Source organism: Ostrinia nubilalis, chromosome Z (genome assembly GCF_963855985.1).
Source record: "Ostrinia nubilalis chromosome Z, ilOstNubi1.1, whole genome shotgun sequence".
In the NCBI taxonomy this organism is placed as follows: domain Eukaryota; kingdom Metazoa; phylum Arthropoda; class Insecta; order Lepidoptera; family Crambidae; genus Ostrinia; species Ostrinia nubilalis.
This window is the reverse complement of record NC_087119.1, coordinates 11714052-11740705: the sequence shown is the minus strand read 5'-3', so window position 1 is coordinate 11740705 and position 26654 is coordinate 11714052. Positions and strand designations below refer to the sequence as shown.

The 26654-nt window shown below is 37.7% G+C and overlaps 1 protein-coding gene across 2 annotated transcripts in view; it reads right to left on the bottom strand.

Moving 5' to 3' along the window:
• LOC135086768 (frequenin-2) overlaps positions 1–26654 on the bottom strand; it is a 275388-nt gene that overhangs the window by 134265 nt on the left and 114469 nt on the right. For both annotated transcript variants that reach the window (XM_063981558.1, XM_063981560.1), the window contains one exon: positions 22021–22180. In XM_063981558.1, coding sequence (XP_063837628.1) covers positions 22021–22084 — 64 coding nt within the window. In that variant the 5' untranslated portion in view covers positions 22085–22180. The remainder of the gene's footprint in view (positions 1–22020; positions 22181–26654) is intronic.

Below are 26654 nucleotides of genomic sequence, written 5' to 3'. Positions count from 1 at the left end.
TAAAATAGCACTTTGTGGTGCATTTCAAAGAACGGTCAAAGAAAAGGCTAAGTTGGGAGAGCAGTTTTACTTTGAAAGCCTGAAAGGTGTTTTGAGGGGCTTTTGTACTTATGGTATTGAAGTAACTAAACATTTTGAATGTAAACGAAGTAATTTCGTCCTCTGCTAACGGTATCCTTAAATATAGAAGTGGAGGAACGTCGACATAAAAAAACTTTTATGTTGAATAGTAAGATAAAGGCATGTTATAGGATGAAGACGTCGTAAACTTTTTTTATCCGTGGAGCTTGTTGATATTGAAGCACGACCTTCGGGAACACAACTTTATGTGTTTTGTTGCTTATTTTCTTATGCCGGCTGTTATAGAATGTTTTATGTTTCAATATTACTCTGCAAGAGGAATTTTCACGTAGACCAAAATGTGTTTGCAATAACAGAATACATGATTGTGGGATTTTAGGGGACATAAATTCTACATGTCTCAGGTTCCGAAACGAATATAAATACAATCAATGTGTCACCTTAGGTTGTTCGTTGTATCGGATGTTTCGGCAGTTCTCTTCAAGATAAAATTGTTATTCATACTAAAGAAATCGTATGTAATAAAGCCAAAATTATCAGTTATCGTATGTGTTAACGGCTTTTTGCATAAGAACTAAGTCTATAAATCTGATAAAAAAGTAAGTTACTCAAACTAACCTCACAAGACTCTTCCAATAGAGAACTTAAGATACTTAAGTATACTAGCCACTTTAAAGTTATCGATAGAATAAAGTTATCCGGGTGGCTCGGTGTCGGCTCGCGCTCATTTGCCGGGACAAAGAGAGTGTACACTTTGGCTACTGGTTTAAATTCCTGAAATGTTGAGGAATTTACCTTTCGTATTTATTTAATGAAGTTCTATTTTAGGGATTATTTTGCCTTCTTTTTATGCAGAACAAGGCAGGTATTTGACCGCAATCGCACCTGATGTTAAGTGAGATGCAGTCTAGGATGGTACATACTTGCCCTAGTGCCTATTCATTCTCTTTATGAGCCCGGCCCGGATTATACTCGTAGTGTTCGGGTGAATTGACATGATTTGAAAAATAAGTGAAATCTACGACAAGAATCTTATATGTTGAATAGAAGTTACTTGCTAACTCAACAGGCAGTCATTTTGATGTCGAAAATCACATCTATTACAATCACATATGATGCCATAGTGCCACAGCTGAGCATAGTCCCGTCTCTCGTTCTCGTACCTGCTGGAAATGGACAAAACATTTTTTCTCGCTTCGTACCAAACATGGACATTAAAAGTTTCTGCAGACGATTTTAAAAAAAGTTAAAAGTGTTCCGCTGTTCCGTATGCATCATGGAATTCATATTTAAACAGAAACTCAGTAACATCGTGTACTTGTTGTTTGGTACGTTCGTCTACATAAATAAAAATGTCATACAACAAGAAAGTTGTGTTGTTCTGTAGAACTTTTGAAATGTTCATAGACATGTCAAGGGACACAGGTTTTTGCTAAGCTTCTGTATATCGTGTTAGTTCTGTATTAAGTTAGAATTTTGTCAAGGAAAAATATACAAAAAATGTACCGTGTGTTTTTTGGGCATGATAAAATTGTAGACCAAAGACAGCGATGGATATAGATAATTGGTTAAAGAGAAACATCAGAGAGACCATTCGACTTTGATCAACAGCGGAAATTATTTTTATCTATAGAGAAGCTTTATGTAAACACACACGTAAAAATTATAATCAGTCATGAAGCGAAATTTCGGCAGTCACGTTAATTAATATTAAGTCTTAGTACCTATATTTATGTTGGTTTAAGGTATTTGTGTTTGATATTTTAACCTAACCAATTCAGCATCGCGTGTGTAGGAGGATAACACTTAATATTCGTTCGTGCCAATTAGTATAGTCATTTCGAGAAATTAATGCGTGTTTAATTTGATATTATGTGCCATGAAACATATCAAGTCAAAACGTATTTAGCGTAATATATTATGTAAGTAACTTGATTTTAATTATACTAAATGAGAGACAGAATCAAATATAAAGCTCACAAAATGATGATCTCTACACTAGGAATAAAGGTTATTTTTGTTTGTGCTTGTATAGCCTGAATTCATAAGTTAAGACTAATTAAATAGCTTAGTCCGTGCAAGGGGCCTGTACCCGTCTGTCTATGCGATGATGCCAGCCAGTCGTGTCACCTCGGTGATGGAAACAAAAATGTTGCTAGCTTTCTATGCATTATGTATGGGAATAATTTTATGCCATTTCCATCCTATTTTATTTATTTATTCGCTTGTCACTTGGTAAATACAGGTGGTAAAATAGAGTAGAAGTACCTTGCACACATTTACCATCGAACTAAATAACTGATTCCATTACACATAACGGTCAAATAGCAAACAATTAAACAATTCTCGCGTAATAAACTTCAACAGAGTTCAGTTTAAAAACAAAATTTGTAAACTGAAGTGAGAACATTTAAATACCCTTAACTCTAACAGCGCAATGTAGATGTTTAAATGAAGGCTTTACTGAGTATTTTGTCAGAGAACGCGAAGCAAATTGTTGATTTTGCTTGGAGAAATGAAAATCAATTAGGTATAACTGAGCTTTTTATGTTCCACTACAACGAAGCAATACAATCTTGCTCGTTTTATTTTAATGCTGATATTTGTGAAAGTTTCTTTTACCAAAGTTTGCGTAAGTTTGGATCTCTTCGTTAAATGTAACCAAATCCATATCTTTTCGTTAAATTAAATAATGCGAAATACCACTCACTGATTAATCACATCTTAGAAACTACAACACTTACTTTGGCATGTAGGTTCCATAGGATGTAGACATTTTACGAAACTCCACCTCTAAGGGGGTAAAACGGGGTCCACGCATATGAAATCGAGGCGGCCACTAGTAACTTAAATTAAGGATTTTAATAGAGTCTAATAGGTACCCTTATTCATAATAAAGCAAACAGCATAATAAACCTATTTTAACTATTACACTGTTTTGTCACTTTCTATCAAATGATGACAGCGCCAAGTAGGAGCGAGATAAAACAGTGCAATAGTTAAAATATCTATACTTATAATAAATCTGTAGAGAGGTCAATTCTGTACATGAAATATATTTTCAAAATAAATATCAGGGGGTGATTAGTGATCGATACTGATGCCAAAAATGCAATCAGTAAAATTTTTGTCTGTCTGTCTGTCTGTCTGTCTGTCTGTCTGTCTGTCTGTATGTTCCTTATAGAAACAAAAACTACTCGACGGATTTTAACGAAACTTGGTACAATTATTCTTCATACTCCTGGGCAGGTTATAGGATACTTAGGAATTCCCACGGGAACGGGAATAAGCGGGAAAATCCTTTTGTATGAAAAATCTAAACCGCTTAAGTTAGACGCTTGAAATTTGGCATGCAGGTACCTTAGTAAACTTAGAGCTTAGTTACAACAGGATATTTCAAAATTCCCACGGGAACGGGAGTTAGCGGGAAAAAACATTTGTATGAAAAATCTAAACCGCTTAAGTTAGACGCTTGAAATTTGGCGTCCAGGTACTTTAGTCAATTTAAAGCTTAGTTACAACAGGATATTGCAAAATTGCCACGGGAACGGGAGTAAGCGGGAAAAAAACATTTGTATGAAAAAATCTAAACCGCGTAAGATAGATGAAGGGGGCAAAACGGGATCCACGCGTACGAAGTCGCGGGCGGCCGCTAGTTAGTTATAAAGCTGTTTGCGTTATTATGAATAAGGGTATTTTAGTCTTTATTCTATTGTCATGGTACTCCTTAATAAAGTATCACAAGATAAATTGTTTGTGTCTAAAAACATCTATAAAACACAAATACAAATGAATTTTACTGATATATAAACTTTTGTAATGGCCGCCCTCGCCGAGTGTCACTCTCATAAAGGATGATGGATGCGGTGGCTCTGCGTTACTGCGTTGTTGGGATTGGTCTATTGTTCTCACCACAGGCTGGGATTAAGGCACAAACTAACCATAAATAAAGTTGGGCTTTGAGACCACGTCATGGGACTGCGAAAGAATATAATTAAAATTAACATACACTCATTGCTTTGTTGTTGTTTACTACTGAAAACGTCGTATTATTTTCAGGTCACTGTTTTTACGTGTTTGTTGGAATTAAATGTGACGGATGAACATCGAATTGCTTAAGGTCATTTGAGAAGTCATAAAAATAAGCAATTTAAAAATAAATACTTATACATTATACCTATTTATATCTTAAAATTAACTATCATAATTATTACTACATTGATTGCGTCGGATTGTTGTGTTTTATATTTTTAAGAGAAACATAATGTATGCCCAAACTAATATACACTCGGCATCAAATAAATCGCACCTCCCGCAACAAGCACTTCTCAAACGTATGCATCCCCAATTCCCACCAATATTGGTTCCATTTGATAGCCTAGTTCTAAACTTCATTTCATTATAGGAAAGGTTTTTACCCCAAAAATGTGTTTTTAGAAGGGTCCAGAGTCACTTCTTCAAAAAATAGGTAGTTACGCTTGAGCCAACTTTTATGGCTATAAAACTGTTAAATTGGGATTAATCGCTATCCATCTGTTAAAAAGGATACGTAAGATCATTATTTGGTTTTATAACCACAAAAATTGGTCTAATTGTTCCCAGAGGTGAGCCCCAAGTGAGGCCTTTTTGCAAGTTACATTTATGGTACCTATTAAGTGTTTATAAAAAAATTACATGTGTTTTTCTTTAAGTTTATTTATTGGGCTTTCAAATAACACCAATATTGTTGGGGCACCATGATTGTGTCAGAAGAAAATTTCTAAAGTTCGCGTCGCGGAAGGTGCGATTTATTTGATGTTGAGTTCAATTCAATTCATACTTAAATAATCCTCAAAGTAGAGCCTCCATCATATGAAGAGCATAGGAACTCATTACTTGGATCCGAATTTGAAGTTAAAAATATGTAATAAGGCTGGGTTGCACCATCTTACTTTAACTTTAACAAACGAAATTTTTGTATGGTATAACATGATTTTAGTATAGAGTCTGTCAAACTCCATACAAAAATCACCGGCTGTGGTAGTTACCAGTTAAAGCTATAAGTCTAACGCTTAGCTCAGTTAGTGCCTGAGGGCGTGTTTTTGCGACGTCAACGTCAGTAAGACCACAGAATAATAATAAGTACTACCTACGTACAGAAGTTTTACTTCGCGAAGGTATTTAAAAAAATGTATGCTCAATGTCATTAACAATATGGTATAATTTAGCCTATCTCAAGAGTCAAGCACCATTTTGTTGACAAACGTCAGTGATCGGCACTGCGCCGAAGCTATAGGGCTGACTTTGGTAAAATGATGTGACGTGAGGTGCCAAACTGCGGAAAATGGCGGAGGAAATACAATTATGATTTAGCATGAATTATCATGAATAATATTAACTACTTATTTACCTCTCAGTGTCTTGAGGCAACTTAAAAAAGTACATTCTGTGTTTTTATTATTATTTAGGCAGTTAAATACTGCACAGTATTTAGTACACCATTTTCTTTATTTTCTTTCATCATACACAAGAATACGCGTGCGTGAGTCAATGTTCGCTCGTATGTGAGGCCTTGTCGAATAGTATCCTGTAGGTGGGCCATCGTGCGTGTTTTGTTTTCGAAGTAAACTCGCGGAGATGAACAGGCCTGGTAAGACTTCAAATGTGCTTCAGATTTGTATGTTCTGTCATCATGTCAATGTCACCCTTCCCGTGCCGCTCCCATACCTCAGGACTGACTGAGTTAAGCGCCATCTATAGGTCGAGACCTAATGGTGCAACTCAGTCTAAGAATGTCAAATGGTATACAAAACAGTTGATCGTGTATACAATGTGTGTGAAACTATACATAGGTATACATGGATTAGTATAACTCGCCCGTCTCAAAGTCAATCCCTCACGTGTGGGGTTAATGAAGGTTGTGGGAAGTAGCAAAAGCCGCTTTGTTTCATTAATCCCTTGCTGAAACGCATTGACAATTAACGGATCTCTCTGGTTAACGTGAATAATATCTAAACTGAGGGCTTAGTGTGAGTTTACATCAAACGGCGTCACTAGCGAGCGTGTTAAAAATATATGAAGATTTTAGTTCTTGAAAGTTTCCGCTAGGGGCGCTGTACAATCCGTCAAACATTAAATGTCACTTTTACGCAGTCGACATAGAATGCGTCTGACGTAAACTCACACTACGCCCCCTGAACTTAAATTACTTTAACAAACGTCAAAAATATGTCAAACTCCACACAAAAAACACTGGTTATCGTTAAGTTGTTAAAGTTAGGTGGTGCAACTCAGCCTTAAGAATTTAATGTTTAATACAAATTAAGTACTCATTTTGTGAAACCACGTCAATCAGTCTTAACAAATGTCTGGTAGGTATATTAGTCTAAGGCTGAGTTGCTTCATCTTATTTTAACCGTAACATTAACATTAACCGGTGTTATTTGTATGGAGTTTGACAGATTTTTGACATTTGTCAAAGTTAAAGTAAGATGTTGCAACTCAGCCTAAAAGTGACGTGCTGTCGGGTGCTATCCTCTAATAGCTTTATGGTTCAATAAAAATATGCTTATCCCGCGCTAAAGGGTACTGTGCAATATTTTCTGGCATTATTTTACCGTATTACATCAGGGGACTTCGAAGAGGCAGGGTAATTTGGCCGGGGTGGTAACCCACACCCTTATTGTATTTCACTGGCGATCGTTATCTATATTGTATTGCAATTAGATTTAGTTAAATAGGAATAGTATTCCAAAGTAAAATTAAAATCCATTTATGACCATTAGAATTTTTGGTATAGCAAACAAGTATAATTTTAAATTTTTATCTCTAGCATTGCTTCAGGACAATGTGTGGACCAGCGTTTATACTTTATACTTAAACATACTAGGTACTACTACTACTTATTCTTATTTCTAAAGAGTTTTCAAAAGTACAGCACCATTTTTATACCAGAGTAGGTCATTGCAATAACATTAGTTAGTGAGGGTTAGGTGGTTTCAAGATGTCATTAAAGATCCTGCTCTCTGCAACAACATTACTTAGAGAGAGGGAGCTTGTAAATAGAATGAGTTTAAAGTAAAGCTTCGGTTTTCCTCCACTGCAAGTGACATTAGATAATGAAGCCACTTACATTTCAAGGTAACACAAAGTTTACTAGAGTTAAGCTTTTCCAATACATGTGAGCATGTGATTGCACTGTGTGTGGCAGGCACACTGTTCGTGACAGATTCTGTCAATGGAACATTTACAGAACGGCATTGGAACGGGTTTGAAATCGTGAAGTTTAGTTTAAAACCATGCAAAGGAAATGGAAATGGTTTAGACAATATCGCGCGCAACTGGGGAGAAGTTATTATAGGTGTCGACAAAGTTCGTCCTCACTGAGTTTGTTTAGGGATTATTTAAAGGTACAATCACATAAGAGCTAATGCAAACGATGCGTTGCGCGCAGCGGTGTCGCTGCGTCTTCTTACATAGATCTGTTGCGTGGACACGAGCGGTGCGGCGCCGCGCTGCGCGATACGGCGAAATCTTTGCGGTGCGGCGCCGCAACGCATCGTGTGCTTTGGCTCACTAGGTTTCATATTCGCTAGGTGCAATATTTCTGTATGATCCGGTCCGGTCGGCCTAGGCTCGGGCTTCTGCGGTCGGATAATTAGCGCTTATTTAGCAGATCAACGGGCATAGATTTTCCAATCTCCGGCATCATTCCGGGGGCCACAGCTTGAAAAGGCTTAGCAGGCCGTGTTATTGGAGTTATAAAAAACACAAGTTACGCATAACTATATGGCAAAATTAATCAAGAGAGTAGTTGCGAAAAAAGCCCAGTTAATCTAATTAATGGTAGGTACCCTAAATTAGTAATACATTTAACATGTCAAAGTGCCTGAACACGAATATGCATAAGAATGCGTAGCTGAAGGCGCTTAAATCCGCCATGAGAGTTTTTATAGGTCTACAATGATGGTTTAATACACGGCTGAAATGGCCTAGCTAGACTTAGGATTAGCTCCCGCAGTGCGGCACCACTGATCCCTCTATCCAGCTACACTGGATAACCATTAGCACAAGAGTTGTGGAACGTCTAGTATTTTTCACAAGGTGCAAGGAATAAGTTAGCGAACATTTTAGCAGGTGCAGGTGATTTCTTCTGACTTTAAATATTGCCGTTATAAAATGTTTATAGCCAACAGAAATATTCATACACAATCAAATTGTCATAAAAATTTATAAACACTGCCTTAAGCTTGAGACAATCCGCGTCGTACCTAATTTAATTAATCTTAATTCGTAAATTAACCAAATTCCTATAGGATTAAACTTCGCACACTTGTTTTATCTAAAATAAAAGGTGTTTTTTATTCCAGGTACAATCGAACACAGGGCGATGGGAATAACAAAATGGGGTGGGGGCCTTTCATGGGAAGACACGATCCACCAGAAACGATAAATGGACCCTCTTTTACTCCTGGGAGTTTGGTGGAATCACGTGTATTAACGTCCCCGAACCCAGAGGTTCCCAACCAGCGGTCCCCAGGAGTTGAAATAGATAGATAGTTATTTTATTTGGCAGAAGGTAGGCACATTAAGCAAATATACACATACCTAAAGAAAAGGAAAAAAAATGGTCCATGAACTATTTTCAATTTCGTGAGCGATAAAATTCTGCGTGTCATGAAAGGGTTTAAGTAATGTAATACGAGTATTGGTCCTAGGATTACCGAACTTGTACAGAAAAATGCAAGCCCCAAAACCCACATTGATATGTACTTAGTTGATTTGGTATTTGATTTTTTCTAAATTAAGATGTCTTCCTTTTAAAAGATGCTTATTTTAGATAAGAGTTGGTTTAATTTTATTTGAGGATAATAAAGAAATCAAAGTGGTCCCTGGTCCAGAAAAGGTTGGAAACCACTGCCTGACCCAACATCTACCCCGAAAAGTGACAAGGCGTTTTCCAACAGCACTCGCTTCGAAAAATCTTGAAACTCTGCCTTGACACACCGAACCCTTTCAATGTAAGCTTGTACGCTGTTATCTAATCCAGTGTTTCTTAAAGTGGGGTACGCGAGCCCCTAAGGGTTCGCCAATCGACGGTAGGGGGTTCGCGACAAGATTTACGTAATGGTGGCAGAATCACAATTGTCCAAAATTACTCCATTTGCTACTAGAAACAAGTACACCCATCACATTAATATTAAAAAGACATTTATTTGGCAATTTATTGTAATTAAAATATTATTTTCTTCAATGATCAATTTTATTATTTTCTTTAGGGGAGGGGAAATTTAATTAGCTAGTTAAAGGGTTCGCTGTCACCTGGCAAGTTTAACAGGGGTTCGTAGAGCTAAAAGTTTGAGAAACCCTGGACTAATCAATACGCGAGCATTCAGGTTGGGGGTCAGACGGACATGGGTCAACTTTAAACCGAAATTTTAAAGGCAACGTAAATTCAGGATTTAAAAGTTACGTAACTTTTGTTGAAGTAGTGTATTTTGGGATAGCTTTTTTATTGGAGGTGGCAAACGAGCACACGGATCACCTGATGGTAAATATTACCGTCGCCCATACTCGCAGGGGGCATTACGAGTTACGTTAAATACGCTCAATATCCTACTCCTACTATCCTACTAATATTATAAATGCGAAAGTTTTTGTGGATATCTGGAAGTCTGGCTGTTTGTTACTCTTTCACGAAAAACTACTGAACGGATTTTGATGAAACTTTACAGTATTATTGTTTATAACCCAGAATAACATGACGATCTGTGACAAACTAAATTTCACGCGGGTGAAGCCGCGGGCAAAAGCTAGTACCTAATAAAGGGATTATCAGTAAGTTATACATTTGAATCATTTATTAATTGATTATGCTAACACTTTGCCTAATGTTTCGAGAATATTGGCTTTGCATGTACATGCGTTATGCACACAATATCCTGCCTAACAGCTGCATAGAGCCTAATGCATATTGTATTAAACTGATAGCCTGTAGCAAGGATTTACAGAATGGTCTGTTCTCCGAACCTTGAAGCATGCAAGCAGGGACCATCTAAACATTTGAATTTTAAGTAAGCGAAGATATTTCAATACTAGCTTTACGCCCGCGGCTTCATCAAAATCGGTTCAGTGGTTTAGGCGTGAAAACAAGACAGACAGACAGACAGAGTTACTTTCGCATTTATATTATTAGTATAGAAGTATGGATAAGCCAGTTTAAATAGGTTCATTAATCTTTACAATAACGATACGAGTATAAAGATTAATGAACGTATTTATAATAGGGTCAACCTTTATACGCTTGAATTTATTTTACCAAAAAACGAGTTGTAGGTAAAAATAACAATTCTGTCTGGGTTTAGATAATAGTTCAGTTTTTAATAGTTTCAGCTATCAAAGAGTTCGTAAAAAGCTTAATCATTTACGTCAATCCATATTACCTATACTTACTTCGCAATTTTAGCTACTTTTTTGCTTTAGATTTATAAAAAATTCCGAGAGCTTGATTCTTTCTAGTCTCTTTAAGTAATTGATTAAATAATTATATTAAGCAATTATTTAAATACATTAAAAATAACATCACACTTTTCATTGTCTCCGATGTACGATTATGTTTATAACTTTACGTGTAGACTAAGAGCTAGTGAACGCCAGACCTACGTCATTTTATAAAAGCTGAAAGTTTGTCAGCGTATGCTCCCAATATAGGATATAATGTTGGTGAATTATGAATTTTGGGTCATCGTGGTTTTGGGAGCTACCCTAAAAAAACTGTCTGGCAAGGAGTTCGAACTGTCAAAACTGTCTGGCTGTTGGGGAAAATACTTCTAATTATAGCCACGATGACCCAAACTTCATAACAACATTATACCTATCCTGTAAGTATTGGGAGCATACGCTGACAAACTTTCAGCTTTTATAAAATGACGTAGGTCTGGCGTTCACTAGGTCTTAGTCTAGTGCACACGTATCACCTTGTCAATATTTTAAAATATTATGCAATAATAACTACAAATATTTAATCATCATAATTTATATGATACCTACTACGAGTACTTAACTATTCACAGCGTTATTTACTGGAAATAATCCAGACTGATTTTGTTGATCTTCCCGATAATCCTGCCAATGTGGATATTTCGGGCGAGTGTGGCTATACATTATACTTAATACACTGACAGCAGAGTATCATTAGCAGGCAGTGGAGTGTGATTATGCATCAAATGTGACGTCATTGTTATGTCTCATGGTCTGATTATGTAGCCTTATGATCAAGGCCTGGTGAATTAGTCAGTGAATGCTTGATGTCCACGGATAAGGGCAAACCAGCTTGCCCTTCACTTAAAAGGTATTTATAGACAGTGGAGCATATCTAGTAAAGTCCCATTATAATCTACTGCTTGGTAACATAACGTATCGATGCGGTCACGATCTTGTGTCGAAATTGATTTTTCTTCAGGCACTGGGCTAGCCAGCCATATCACCTTTTGCAGCCAAGTTAACTAGATCAAAAATTACAGTAAAAGTTTATTTTAGCTAAGGTGTGAATAAAAAAATACAGATTTAAATTACCTACTATCATAAATAGCTCTTGAAAATTTATAAACTTGATCTTTAAACGTACCCGTGAATTCATAAATAAACAAAAGCACAGACGTTCGCGAAGTACGAGTACCTACGTCTCTCCAATACGTGACATCTGAACATTCCGCTACACTGCTCAGGTATTACTAAAATGTCGGAAAACGGCCATCCCAGCCGAAGAGGAAACCATAAAAATTGTGACGCAAAAAAGGAGTGTCATGAGCGTCGGGTGCGAGCTAAGGCCGATGCCGACACCTAGGGCGGGAAGTGGCTAGCGGCACGCGAGCCCGCCCCACGGTATGTCCGCTAAAACCTAATGTCCACTAACAGAAGAGCTTTTGATAGCTTCCCAAACACGAGTTGCTTCTTTTTACTTAGTTACAGGTAGTGATTTTCCTAGACACCCTTCAATAAAAAAAATGGTCGTGGGTTCGTTTCCCGCCTTAGGCAGTTCGATGTTTTCAAGATAAGTATTTAATCCTTATATAAAAAAAAGTTTTTATATAAGTAGTCAAAAAGTACAGTACTTGGTGAGCAGTCTTTGTGAAACTACGAACGAATTTTGTTTTTCCTAATAGTGAGCCTATAAATAGACTCATGAAGCCCTACAATTTAGGGCTTGCCATTGTATCAAGTTTTAAGCACTACACCCGAGTACTCCATTTTAGCAATTATCGTGAACATTACATCGAAATATTGCTCGAAGACACGCTACCGATTTGGATTGAAACCTTAGGTAGGTATATTTCTTTAGGTTCTACAACCTGTAGATTGTCCCTAAGATAGGAATTTTTGGTTAATAATGAACTTGATAAAAAGTATTATCGCCCAGTGTGGATATTCAGAATAAAGCGGCAACACATTCAAAGAATTCCTCGGTTTCCTGCAAATATGGCGGCACGCGCGAACTATGTGACGTTCTAATTGTTGCACGAACAACGGATTACTACGAATGCATACTCACATTCACGTCACTATCGGGCCCTAGTGTGATTTATAAAATCAATAAGAATCTTTTAAGATCGAAAGAAAATTTTTTATTTTGATGACTCTGGTTTGAATCAAACCGTTTCGAATGTTCGAAATATTTCTGGACTCTAATAGACTCCCATAATCTGACTAAATTAAATGCGACTATCCCTTCGGTTTAACGGATCATTTATAAATAAATGAGGCAGAGCTAGAGAACACAGAGGCGGCTAAAAACAAAATTGTATTATGAGGTCTGAGATGCCGAGAATTTGGGTCGTATAGAGGTTAGATATACAATAATTATTGTACCAGATTTAGACATGAGAAATTGTGTGAAATAGGTCAATTTGTCTTAATTTAGTGCAGTCCCAATATAATATTCCCCTTTGTTTTCCTTATTTTTGTGCGGGAAAAGCTTTACGCATATAATCCTATTCCATGGGAAAGGATTTGGGATATGTCGGATTTTTTAAACAAAAAAATATTGGCGTAGAGTTCTTGCTAAGAAAAATTCTTCGATATAAAAAACCTTGGATTCTAAAGGGTAAAATCAAAGGCTATTGCCCTCGCTCGATGTGACAGACTAAACGGCGCCGTCAACCGAACTTTGTCACTTCTGACTCATAAAGATAACTTCTCAACTTATTCGGAAACTTGGCGAACTAGTATTAGCCAAAATCGGACCCTAAATTAATGCTCTTATTCGCAGAGAAGTAAATTTCAATTACCATCTACAAAACAACACAGGTATAAACTGGGGTGCTAAATTATCCACACTGTTATAGAGTACGTTTGCAAGCTTATGAAACCGTCAATTGAATAATATTTATACATATTAATTTCGGGAACGAAGGTTCAGAGAAATACTATGCTGTACCCAAGTGGCCACTTAAGTACAGGGTACACAATGTTTTGTACCTACTTACATGAAGATACGTGCTTAATTAGCGAAATGTAATAATGAAAAAATACATAATTGCTTAATGATTTAATAGACTTTTGTTTATACCATCATGGAAGATCATTATATCATCTATTCGACCATAGTCACTTGAACAGGTTTAGTTACAACTGCCATTGTGCATTAATGGTGTTTATTTGCATGTGCAAACTGAGCCCATTTAGCAATAGGCTTTCAAATCAAATGCTTTGATTAATTCAATACCGTTAGTCCACTGTACTTGCACCCATAGCTCCTGTTGCGTGAATTGATTTATATAATTTGTCCACGCCTGGTTGAATTTATGCAAAGCAAATAGGTACTAAACTAAATCCACTAAGATTATCCTACTGATATATGGGACTGTTGTTCAGCCACGTTTCAACGCACGGACGGTTTGGGATTCTACTCGTATTTAGAATATTTTGCGTGTTATCCATAACTGTTGGATTAGAGGATAAATAGTAGGTAATGCCTACTAATTTTTTCATATCGCAAAAACTGCCCATCTACAGAAACTAGGTACCTACATTAGTTGTGCGTGTTGGCAATTCTAATTATGCTTTCAGAATAATTATTTTTGTCGCAGGTAAATGTCTAAAAGCGCTTTATAAAAGCTAATTTACAGAAATAAATGTCAAAAAATGCTTGTTTTATTTTGTTTATAGTTTTGCCTCTACCTACAATTTATTTAGGTACTTAAATAAGTTGCAAGTGAAGTCTAAATTATTGTCTCTATTAAACATTACAAACTACATGTAGATCCTTCCTTATCTGATGGTATCTTTACAATTTACATAACATAAAGTATCACATAGCATTTTATGTAGGTTTGATTTTTATGACTGCAATAAAAATAATTGTGCTTATTGAAAGTTTTTCTTCCTTTTCCATTATTTCTCCAACGGCCTTGTTATTTGATCATTTTGTTTGTTTGATACATCCAGTTTTTTTTGGTTGATTATTTTGCATTGGTATCAAAAGTTCTTTCCAAAACATAAATTGAAGGTATGATAATGTTTAATTATGCAAATTGGAAGGTCAAAAGTAAAATTCGATACCAGTGACTCTTTGACATTGTTCTAAGAATACTCTAGAAACTCGCGTGCAAATCACGTATACATACATACCTATTTACTTATGTATAAGGAGAGCACGTATGTGTATCATACATAGGTAGATTAGATACCTACCTCTGTTCTTCAAGGAATTGTTTAACCATCGAAATAATTGCAAAGGTCTTCCTTTGAAGACCTTCGTTAATAATTCGACTAAGAAGACTTCAGTATGAATTAGGTAGTCTTTCTCTTATAATTAATAATTAATTAGTCTAATATTAAAAAAAACTATTAGATCATGTGTGCAGGACTGTTTATTATCCGGCTGGAAAACTGTACGGAACTGTCGGAGGCCAGATAACTGTGACTGGAGTAGAAGAGCGGAGTGGGCTGTACGGATGCGGTGAAACGGAGAGCGGTGGACTGTAGACTGTAGAAGCTCCGCTGACGGTGTCTCCAATCGCTGCACTACTATACTATAATCGGTGGTGGATCGTTGCCACGTCTTCGTACCTCGTGGCTTCTATACTATGTGCGGTGTGACGCTATAAACGGTGAACACGGTTCGGTCGATGTCACACGCTGTAGGAGTCCGGTCAATACGGTATCCGAAGTCGCTATGCTATAACGGTGTCCGAGGTCTATGCTGTAGTCGTTCTTCTATTAACTATCTTCACTATGCGCTCGGCGAGAGTAGACTATTCTTCGCTGTGCTATCGGAGACTATTCTCTTCGGTTGCTTGTAGAAGACTATATCACTTCGATTGATTAGAGAAGAATAGTCTACTCTCGCCGAGCGCATAGTGAAGATAGTTAATAGAAGAACGACTACAGCATAGACCTCGGACACCGTTATAGCATAGCGACTTCGGATACCGTATTGACCGTAAGGCGTCCGGATATGAGCCTTATTTCGTAGATCGTAAGGGCGGTTATCGCGGGCGCGCGTACTATCGCTGTCCTTTGCGCGCTCGCGCTGTCTCTGTCTTTTTAGGTACTTGCCGAGCGCCGATGATTTATTACATATTTATAGCTATAAGTGCGTATATGTATTTACTGCGGTTTCTTTTGATATTTTTAGGGTTCCGCTCGGCTGATTAGTAGTCGTCCTGCACATACTCCCGCCGTGCAGCGACGGACTCGTTGATGCAGAAAAACAGCTAGCAGGACGACTGCTGTTTCTGCTCGGTGAAACGGTGGCGGAGCGGAGGTGACTATCACGGTGACGGTGTTGCGGTTCTGTATCTCCCGCCGGTACTGGAGTCTTCGTTCTCCAATTTGTCTCTTCTATAGGTCGGCGCTGTCTATGGATGTCTTCTGTTGAACGCTGTTTTCCTTTCGAAGTTAGGCGTGGTACGGACAATGGGCGATTGTCGAAGTTTCTACGCTTTTCCTCTATTTTATTTTCACGCCATGAAGCCTCCCGCCGGTATGGAAGCTGCGATGACTCCTGCCGATTTCTATTTTGCGACGACTCCCGCCGGTTATGCGGTGAACGTCGGTTTTCAATCATCTTCGTACTGTGGTTTCGATGAGCGCCTGACGGATTTCTATCCGCAATTTCATCGACGTGCGTAAGTGAAACTATTGCGTTCACTTTTTCGGTAGGCGCAGCGGTTTCATGGTGCAGTAACTTGTGGTGCGTTTTCCTGCAACCATCTATTTTGCACGGTATCCCTGGACATCTATGTGCTCTATTCCAGGACTGAAGACAACGGTAGCACAGGCGCTTCTGTTTCGCGATGTCCCAGCGTTCACTGCTGATGGCTTTTCTCAGCTTGCCACAGTCGGTGACGGAATGGTTGCCGTCGCACACTGGGCATGACGATCTCTGCTGTACTCTCTTCTCTTCTATGTGGAAGACACGCTGGGTATTCTGTTGTTTGCTATAACGATAACTGTCTTCTCGGTAAACTGGTTCGGGAGCAGCGAACTTAGCACACTTCATGGCTTCTAGCTCGATGAAACGACTAAACTTTATGAGGTCTGGTTCCTCCTCTGTGTGCTCCCAGGCGTAGTCATACCACCGGTAGCGAAGCGCCGGTGTCAACTTCTCGGTAAGACTATGAACTATCTCTGGGTTGTAGAGGTAGTGTGTTCGCTCAAGGGCACGGAGTGTCGCTACGCTATTCTGAATTCTGCTAGCGAACACACAAACCTGTTCCGGTGAGTCGGTGAGTCTCTGAACACGTCTCAAATTATCTATCTCGGACAGAGCTATGGAGTCCGGGCGGCCAAAGCGCATTTCTAAAGTGCGCATGATTTCTTGAGCCTTCGCGTTTACTATCAGCAAGGAGGTCACGGCTTCCCTTGCTCTTCCCGTGAGTGACCGCCGGAGTCTCGCTATATTTTCTAATTCGCTGAAGTAACTCGCTGTTTCGGTGTAGGCCGCTTTGAATGCGAGCCATTCGTAGTGCGCGCCATTGAAGTTCGGTAATTCTCCTATAAACTGTGGCTGCTGTCCGGCGCGTGCTGCTGTTGCGATAGCGGATGCGAGTTCCGTGAGGTCTATCTTCGATGACATCGGCTGCGGTTCGGTTACGGTAGAAGGCAACTGCGGTTGTAAGGCGCAGTGCTCCTGTTTTGAGACTGCCAAGTCATCTTCACTATCGGCGGACTCCATTTCGATTAGCTTGCGGCGGGCGATGGCAAGCTCTAATTCAAGGCGGGCTATCGTAGCCTCCGCCTCGGCTAGTCGACGGGCGCAGTCGGTATGAGCAAGCGGTGCTCGTGGTGAAGCCGTCAAGTGCTGTCCTGTGACGTCTGTTACGGATGGAGGCTCCAAATGAATTAAGTCCTCCTGTGCGGTAGCGGACTGTGATGACGTCATGTCTTCTGGTGATGGCGTCATGGGCGGCGTAGCGGGCTGCGATGTTTTCGCCTTGCCTTTCCTGGATCGTGTCACAGGCATCTTCTATTTGTACTATACTATGCCACTTCACGAAGGCCGCTTCGGTGTTCTCGAAGGTTCTATGTCTTCGGGATCGGTAGACAACGATCCGGCTCGAAGGACCAGAAAAATGTGCAGGACTGTTTATTATCCGGCTAGAAAACTGTACGGAACTATCGGAGGCCAGATAATCGTTGACTGGAGTAGAAAAGCGGAGTGGGCTGTACGGATGCGGTGAACGGAGAGCGGTGGACTGTAGACTGTAGAAGCTCCGCTGACGGTGTCTCCAATCGCTGCACAACTATACTATAATCGGTGGTGGATCGTTGCCACGTCGTGGCTTTTATACTATGTGCGGTGTGACGTTCTATACGGTGAACACGGTGCGGTCGATGTCACACGCTGAAGGAGTACGGTCTATACGGTATCCGAAGTCGCTATGCTATAACGGTGTCCGAGGTCTATGCTGTAGTCGTTGTACTATTCACTATGTTCACTATACGCTCGGCGAGAGTTGACTGTTCTTCGTAGACTATTCTTCGCTGTTATCACTTTGCTTGCTTGTGGAAGACTATGCTTGGTGCGGCCCGGCAGCCGGTTTATATACCCATAAAATCCCGCCTATTTTCTAGAACCATACGCGGTCCGCCCGTATTCGGGAATACGCAAGTACTTACTCGAACTCGCGGGAGTCGTAAACAAACTATAAGGCGTCCGGATATGAGCCTTATTTCGTAGATCGTAAGGGCGGTTATCGCGGGCGCGCGTACTATCGCTGTCCTTTGCGCGCTCGCGCTGTCTCTGTCTTTTTAGGTACTTGCCGAGCGCCGATGATTTATTACATATTTATAGCTATAAGTGCGTATATGTATTTACTGCGGTTTCTTTTGATATTTTTAGGGTTCCGCTCGGCTGATTAGTAGTCGTCCTGCACATCATGTAAGTTGTCTTTAGTCTATTCTCTGTCAATGGCCAATTTGTATTACAAAACACACTTACTGTAAAAGTTAGCGTTGCATTTTACCTACTAATGACAGAGTTGGCTACAAAGACAATTTATAAAATCAATGTTGAAATTACTTTGCGTTGCTCGCTGTGGCGATGCTGATGAATTTTAAATGTTATTGCTTCCATTTCAGGGTTCAAATTAAATGTCATTACAGATTGATTTGATTGTTATGACAATCAATAATTGAGAACGTGAAATTATTTCACAAATAAAATAATATTGCACATCCAGTTTTCTTCGTAACCTGTTGTTTTTTCATAAATCTAGTTACTTTCATTTATAATGTTTGATTAAGGATGAAATAAAGGTATGAATAAAGGCTATTTTATGAATGAATGTATTTTGTTTGATAAATATACGATTATAGCTTTTGTTCGTCTTCTTCTTCACTTTACCATAAAAGTATATTAAAGAAGTTAAAATCAATGCGCGTACCTAAGTGCTACCTATACCTTTACTTACCTATTAGGGGATCTAGCTTCAGCAATGTTTGCAAAACAATTAGGAGGGTGATCGAAAAATGGAAAGCAGAAAGTGGAGGGTAGGATGGATTCTCACTTACGAAAATGGCTCCGGAAAATATGAGTTTCATGGAATACGGTAAAAGCGAGTCCCATTTCCCAACACGATTTTACTTGCAGCGTAGTTTGATCTATCGCTGTAACACGGCTATTTGTTTCACTAGACAGTTTTTAATATTTTTATTTGATTTGTTTATTTTAAGCAGATTAAGGTTCAAAATAAGTGTGTAAATTATATGCAGTGATCCTTATCGAAAGAATAAATCACTCAAACTATCCAAAATTCTTTTCAACGTACGAGTACTTAACGAATACCATCGTAAGTACACCCTTCTAGGTAAAGTTGTTTATTATTCTGTTCGCTATGTAAAGCCGAAATAATACCACAGCAAGAAAAACAGCGCATATTTGCTGTTGACATCGCTAAGCACTCACTTGGCACGCACAGTAAACCGAATTATTTCAATGTCAAATGCTAGACAACGTGGATGTGCATAAATCTATTATATTGCATGCACTCAACGACTGCAAACATTGCCAAATCTATGTAGGTATTATTGGTGGAACATTTTCTAAATGCCGTTTCGAATTTTCAGCTCTAAATTCAATTGATAAAATACCTATTCACATCCGATTGTCTGTCCGTATATCTTTTCTTTGTCTATTCTAGTGCCCCAAATTTCAATATCATATTTTTCATCATGAAGAAGCTAAAGATAAAACCCATTTATTAGATTTCGTTTATTGTAATAAGTACACAAAAGGAGCACTCAATTCACGTGTACTCTATAGAATGAATGCTAGTAATATGGTTAGAAAGTTTTCGTTCAATTTGTCATTTCAGTCGATTAAGTCGTCCGCTCGTAAAACCGACACAGCCTCCTGCTAGAGATGTCCATACCCAACATTCCCATCAATGGGAATATTCCCGGGAATGGCGCATAAATAGACCCGACCTCTGACAGCCGGTTAAGTTACCGGAAGTTTGCATCGCGTTATAGTTACTTTGCATGTTATTTACACAAACATCCTTAGTAAAGACTGAATAGGTACCTGTTACTATTGTATGAGTTAATTTAATTTTGCTGCATTAACATTACTCAATTGAATGTATGTATTTACAAAAAGAAATATTACAAGTAGCTCCAGGGTCATGTTGTTGTTTCACTTCATCATTATCAGGAGCATTTTTGTCTCCATTGTCAGAGAACAACCCTCTCTAATTTACCTGATATAGGCTTTGGTCTACCTATATTACGCACTTTGTGTCACATAAATCTTCAATTTAAAAACGTTTTAGCCCCGCAAGATGTCCAACGCCATCGGAACTGGCAGCCCTATTGCGCAAGAGTGAATTAATCTTTCTTCTATTATAGAAGCTTATAATCACCACTCAATCTGGTACATTAACCACGAATACGATGTCGGGCTACCGCTAAGCTACGTCGTACAAAGATGTGCCCAATAACCGCAGTTCAATTGTTCTCCGTTTTAATTACAATCCGCAGCCGAGCTGATGAATCGATTTTCACTTATGATTCCACTTGGCGAGGACGAGTCTCCACTCAGGGCTCTCTAAATGCGCAACTTGTAGTGTTGTGCCATCGCGGGATGACATAATCAAGAGCTATCGATTTTAACTGCTACCGTTCAGCTCTTCGTTAGACGGTTATTTCTATTGGAGGATTAAAGAACGCAATTCAGTTAATGACTGTAGAAAAGTTATTGGAAATTGGTAATGTAAACTTATGTTTTCAGCTTAGTAAGACCATGTAAAAATTTTAATCAACAAGGGGTGCGTAAACTCAAACAAAAAATGTTCTTCATATTTTATAAAAAAGTTTTGGTAGGTACTTTCTTTTACTGATAACCAAAATCGATCCCCTCACTAGTCATGAAGTGTCATTTTGGATTTAGGGCATGCCATCTCATTAATCACTCCTGACTGTTAACTTAATTAACGAATTGGACTTCCCAAACCGAGGAGCAGCACGGTCTTGGATAATTTGCTAATTCTGGCACTCTTCGAAAGTAGCGATAAAAGAAAACCAATGTTGGGAAGGAAATTTCGACGGATTGGCATTTCTATCTTATAGATAGAAGCGAAAAAGCTCTGTCAGCTATGTATTTCCAGACCAGATCTTTGACTGATCTTCAGGCAGAAACTTCAATGTTTCCAGGAACTTGAAATAATACGGTCTATGATATCGCAGTTATAATAACCGATTTAGTAGGTTTCCTTTAGGAGCAATGGATGAACCGAATTGCACTGATCTTGTGGGCCTTCCCGAAGCCGGGCAGAAGCTTCTATTTATTCTCGGAACATGGTGTGGTTTCGATGATCTTTCGTTTCTACCATCTTTCTAGGAACACAGTCTAATCAATCAAGTGAATTCCTTGAACGGTTTCTGATTTATGACAATCAACAGTAAAAGATAACGAGTAATGTTCAAGTTAACGAGTCCTATCTTATAACGATGTTCCTACTGATGGATGAGACTGGTTTAATATATGAAGTAATAAAATTATTCTGTACTAAACTCAAGAAAATGTATTTTCTTGAGCATCACATGTTACGTGCTCCGATATTAATGTAAATACCGAAGTACCTATATCTATTGATAGGTAGAAAGTTACTCGTGTATTAGAAGTTAGCGTGGGTATAAGTGTACTATTTTAAGAGAATATAAGTACTTCTTCCTGGAATACTGTGGAATGCGTGGGGTTGGTACTTATAGCTCAAATAAATCAGTAAGTAACAATGAATAACTGAACTTCTTAGAAAATAGCAGCACGTTCAGACTTAAACTTAATAAATTAAAATTTGTGTGTTTGGAAAATTACTTTCTTAATAGACTTAGTATTGGATGTGTGTTTGTTTTATTTAGATTAGAATGTGGTTTATTTATCACATACTGGTTGATCTTTTTGAACTATGAAGTCATCGTATAGGCTTTGGCATGTCTTATAAAAGAGGTACTCACAGTAAGTAGCGCTTGTCAGTCGATCGATCGTGTCTTGTTTGAGTTTTGAGTTCTTCTTGCCCATCTTGCTGCTTGGAAGGCTAACCACTAACACTAGATTATCGTCTGCGTCACTGCAGTGACGTGTTACATATTATTCACCGGCCGTCTGCTCGTCCACCTGAAAATAGAAATTTAATATCAGCCCTCAGTTTCACACCGCCACTAAATTGTTTAGGGGCCTCGAAAATTACTCAGTTTAATACCTTGTAGTGAGTGACAGCTCCCGAGGTCTATCCCGGGCGCTATTAAACCGTTATTTTAGGATTCATTCCCAATAAATTTCAGTCCATTCAGGGAAGGATTTCGACACCAAAGTAATTGAATGAATAAAACTACAATGTTTGAGGTACTAAACCCAACATTTGCTATAGCACAAATACATTAATTATTCTGAATGTAATATCCGCATTGTTATTGCAAATAAACTGGTCAAGATGTGTCACGCAATTACTACAAAGCTGCGTCAACACAGCTCCCTTGGTTCCCTCGCGTCCCTCTCTAACCACCAGCACCCCCTATCTCTATCCCTTTTGGTATAAGTTATAGCTGTTTTCCTTCTACTGAATATTGTAGGGAGAAAGGCAAACAGAAGGCGGGACGTAAGCGAAATACTCATTTTAGCGTATCTTCGACGAAAACAAGCCATTTATAAGATGGTGATAAATCTAGTGTTCTTTCGCGAACACGTATAACATTACTGGGAGTCAAATTCAAGGTGAATAAATCATAATTTTCACGACCTCATTTATTAACTTCAAGTGCTTTTTCTCCTAAATTGTGTTTGCAGTGTTAGTGTGTATGTGCCCAGATTTATTAAGGACATCATGTGCCGTTATTTCCAAATCCTGAGAGATAAAGTCGTAGTTTTATTATCTTCTTTTATAAAATGCTTTAAGCGTTGACAGCTTGTTGGTATGTGATTTACTCGTGGCACTAGATCGCAGGTCAATCATGGAAGTACCCTCCACCTTGCCCCAATCATGTTCTATGTAAGAAAATTTTGTAATAAGAGGTACTAAGAGCTTTCTACACTTAATGCGAACATATGTCGAAAATATTATTAAAAAATACGCTAAGTAGGTATCTAGTAATTTTTCATCATCATCATCATCTAAAGTAATTTTTTTATAATACGATTATTTTCCAGATTTTTCAAGCCAACAGTTTAGTTTTTAAAGGGGGTGGTGGGAGCTCTCTAGTGCCAATAGTTTCCAAGCAAAACCTCGGACGGACAGATAGACAGACGGACATGACGAAACTATTAAGGGTTCCTTGTAAGGACTACGGAACCCTAAAAACGAAGTGTCCAGTTAATACTAAAGGTAATAAAAATACCTTGACCAACTATATTTATTTGCCCGTTATCCTTTTTCCGACTATTATTTCTCTGACACTACAAAATCGAGGACATCCATATCAATTGATATAAAGAGAACAAACGCACAGATGGTCTTCATGATTTATCTCTTAATATACTTAATAAACGACAGTGCTCTATTTGGGCCGTTTGTCAGCTGTAATATTGGGGAATTTTATTGTCATACTACCTAATTGCTTGTTGAGTAATTAATTATTTGTGAAGATATTCAGTTTGGAAAATGTACTTAATGTATTAAAGTACTTACAAAATAATACTGAAATTAGTATAGCAGTAGAATTGAATTTTATCCGAAGCTTTGTTCTTAGAGTGGGTTCTTTTCCAACGAAAATTTGTTAAGTTTTATACAAAACTTCAAATATGTTGGACACAAATTGTAATGTTTGGGCAAAGAAGAAAGAGAAAGAAAATTATGAGCCCAATTAGAAACAGTCCGGCAATTTCCGAGAGCAGTGAGTTAATCAGGAGCTGCAATTACATACATTCTGTGGTTGTGCCTTTAAATTAGAGTTGCCGCGAATAGTGGTTATAGCGAATAGTCGAATACCGATTATTCGCCATTCACTTTGGCGAATAGTCGAATAACTCGACATTACTATTCGACATAAAAAAATTAAAATTATTTCTAATTTCTTCTAAGGTTGTGAGAAAAGAAAACAATAAAGTTAAAGAAATTTGTTTCATGTTATACATACCTACTTATGAAATTGTTACGCTCCCATTTTATGCATTGAGCATACTCATTTTCTTTCATCAGAATATTGTGGTAAATTGAAAACCAATGATTAAAATAAATGTAATTCCAGTTTTTAATTTCATCATCATCATCATCATTTCAGCCATAGGACGTCCACTGCTGAACATAGGCCTCCCCCAATGCTTTCCATGTTGATAGATTGGTAGCGGCCTGCGTCCAGCGCTTCCCTGCTACCTTTACGATGTCGTCGTTTCTAATTTACTTTTAAATTATAAGTACAGTCGCGGAATGAAAAGGTTCGTCACCTTAGTGTCGGTTTTCGCTTGCACTAGGTACTGTAAGAGTCAAACCTGCCAACATAACCGCGCAAGAAACAGTGCTGCTAACATTTAAATAAATATGACGTTTGCTAACGAATAAGGTTTTGCTTGTTTATTTTTCTATCCCATCAGTGCAATATTACAAAATGTAGTTTTTATTATTTAATAGATAATGGCAGGTTGAGCCAACAAGAAGGTTTTAGTTTATCAATCATAATTATCTTCTTGACAAGTTAAATCGTCAAACAACTCGAGATTATTCTGTAACATAGTTTCAAAAGGTAATATGTGCTCGCGATTCGTTGAAGGAATCAATTTGAAAACTGACGAACCTTTTCATTCCGTGACTGTACATTAATATCTTGTACTTTGTTAAATAAAAACGGTTGTCATAATTAGAGGCACTAATTATAAATTATACATAAGAAACTGATTCCTAAATTACAAGAACAACGGAAATTGTGTCTTTTTGTTTTTTATGATAAAAATGTTAAAATACATATTTTCAGCTCAGAGATTTTCTTAAACCTAATAAGCATACGTAAATAATCAATATTAATTTCCACCTAAAAAAAAATTCTATGAAATTTTTTTCACTTTGTTTATTAGAGTATGTCATACCCCCACCTGGTACGGGACGTAACTTTTAGTCACCTGGTACACGGAGGGTTAATTTCATGAATATGATAGGCACAGGTACATAACTATTACAAATAATAATTGATATTGTGTATTGTTTTATTAGGGAAAATAATAAAAATATGATTATTTTTAACTCATTAGTTTTTTTGTTCACTAAAAGTTTATTTTAAACGACTATTCGCCGAATGCCGAATAATACTAGCTATTATTCGGTATTCGACGAATATCAAAAAAATGTCGAGTAATGCCGAATACCGAATAATAGCGAGTATTCGCGGCAACTGTACTTTAAATAAATAAATAAAAATAATATTAATGTAATTTATTTGCTGCGTTTTCTAAATCGCTAATGGTACTCAATGGGTTGGTGCTAAATCTGTGCTTAAAGTACTCAATCATTCCATGCAGTTTAATGCTTCATTAAGGCGATTACATGGCCGAACGACATTGAGCATTAGAGTGAGACAACGCGCCTCCCGCCGCGCGCCCGCGCTTCTGCCCGATATCAAAGAGCGCTCAGAATACAGATGCGAAGCGCTGCCAATTCTAACATAACTGCCTACGAGAATGTTGACTCGATTTTAATTTTTACGCAGATCGAAAAAAATTGCGATGCTTATTTTGTGTTTTAAAACAGAATTTAAAAAATCATAAATTATACAGAATAATAATAATTCTCGTCAGCATAATTTTCAAACTGAAACAAAATTGAAATATAATGATTATATTTCAATTAGTACATTATTGTACTTCAATTAGTACCATAACTACGAAAAATAAACAGTTAGATATTTCCTACTGTAAAGTTTGCTCAAAGGGACATAAAGCAGTTTGAAAGTTAGGCTGACGATATTCGTGTGTCTAAGTGAGCTTCTAAACAGTTTTTAAATGTGTGTCCGAGTAGGTACCTACCTAAATGTAAATGTCTGTCTGTGCAGGTTCAAAAATATTGGTCAAATATTGGTCAACATTGAATAAAATATTTTTGATCATTGAATACAATTTTAGACTTTACTTTCTCTGTTATTATTTTTTGGTAAAATCGAGGAATTTTTTGATACATACATTTGGCTATTATGATCCTGATAACTATGATGAAATATAAGATTTGAAATTTTCGCGTTCTATTTCAACTAAAATAGATAAACACGGATTGAGCGATATTTTTATATGAGTTACATGTCAATTACGAATACGAATACTGTGTGTCGAGGTAACGCCACTACAGTGTAACAATGACAATAATTTATGAGGGTAGTTTAAAATATTTAAGCCCACCCGAACGGATAATTCCAGCAGCTGCCAGTCTGCTTGTGATCACGGCAGCCAAAAAATCAAGCCGCATACAAAAAAAGACTTTTTTTTCCTATAAGCGGTTATTATTTTTGATTTGATTTTGAAATAAATCATATAAAAAAGCAATGAAAAGCAGAAAAGATGGCGATGTTTGAAGAAACTTTCTATGGATAATTTTTGTATTATTTTCCCATTTTCTTCACTAAACTTTGAATTTTTGGCGAAATCCAATATCTAATTACTACAAGTGATATTATAG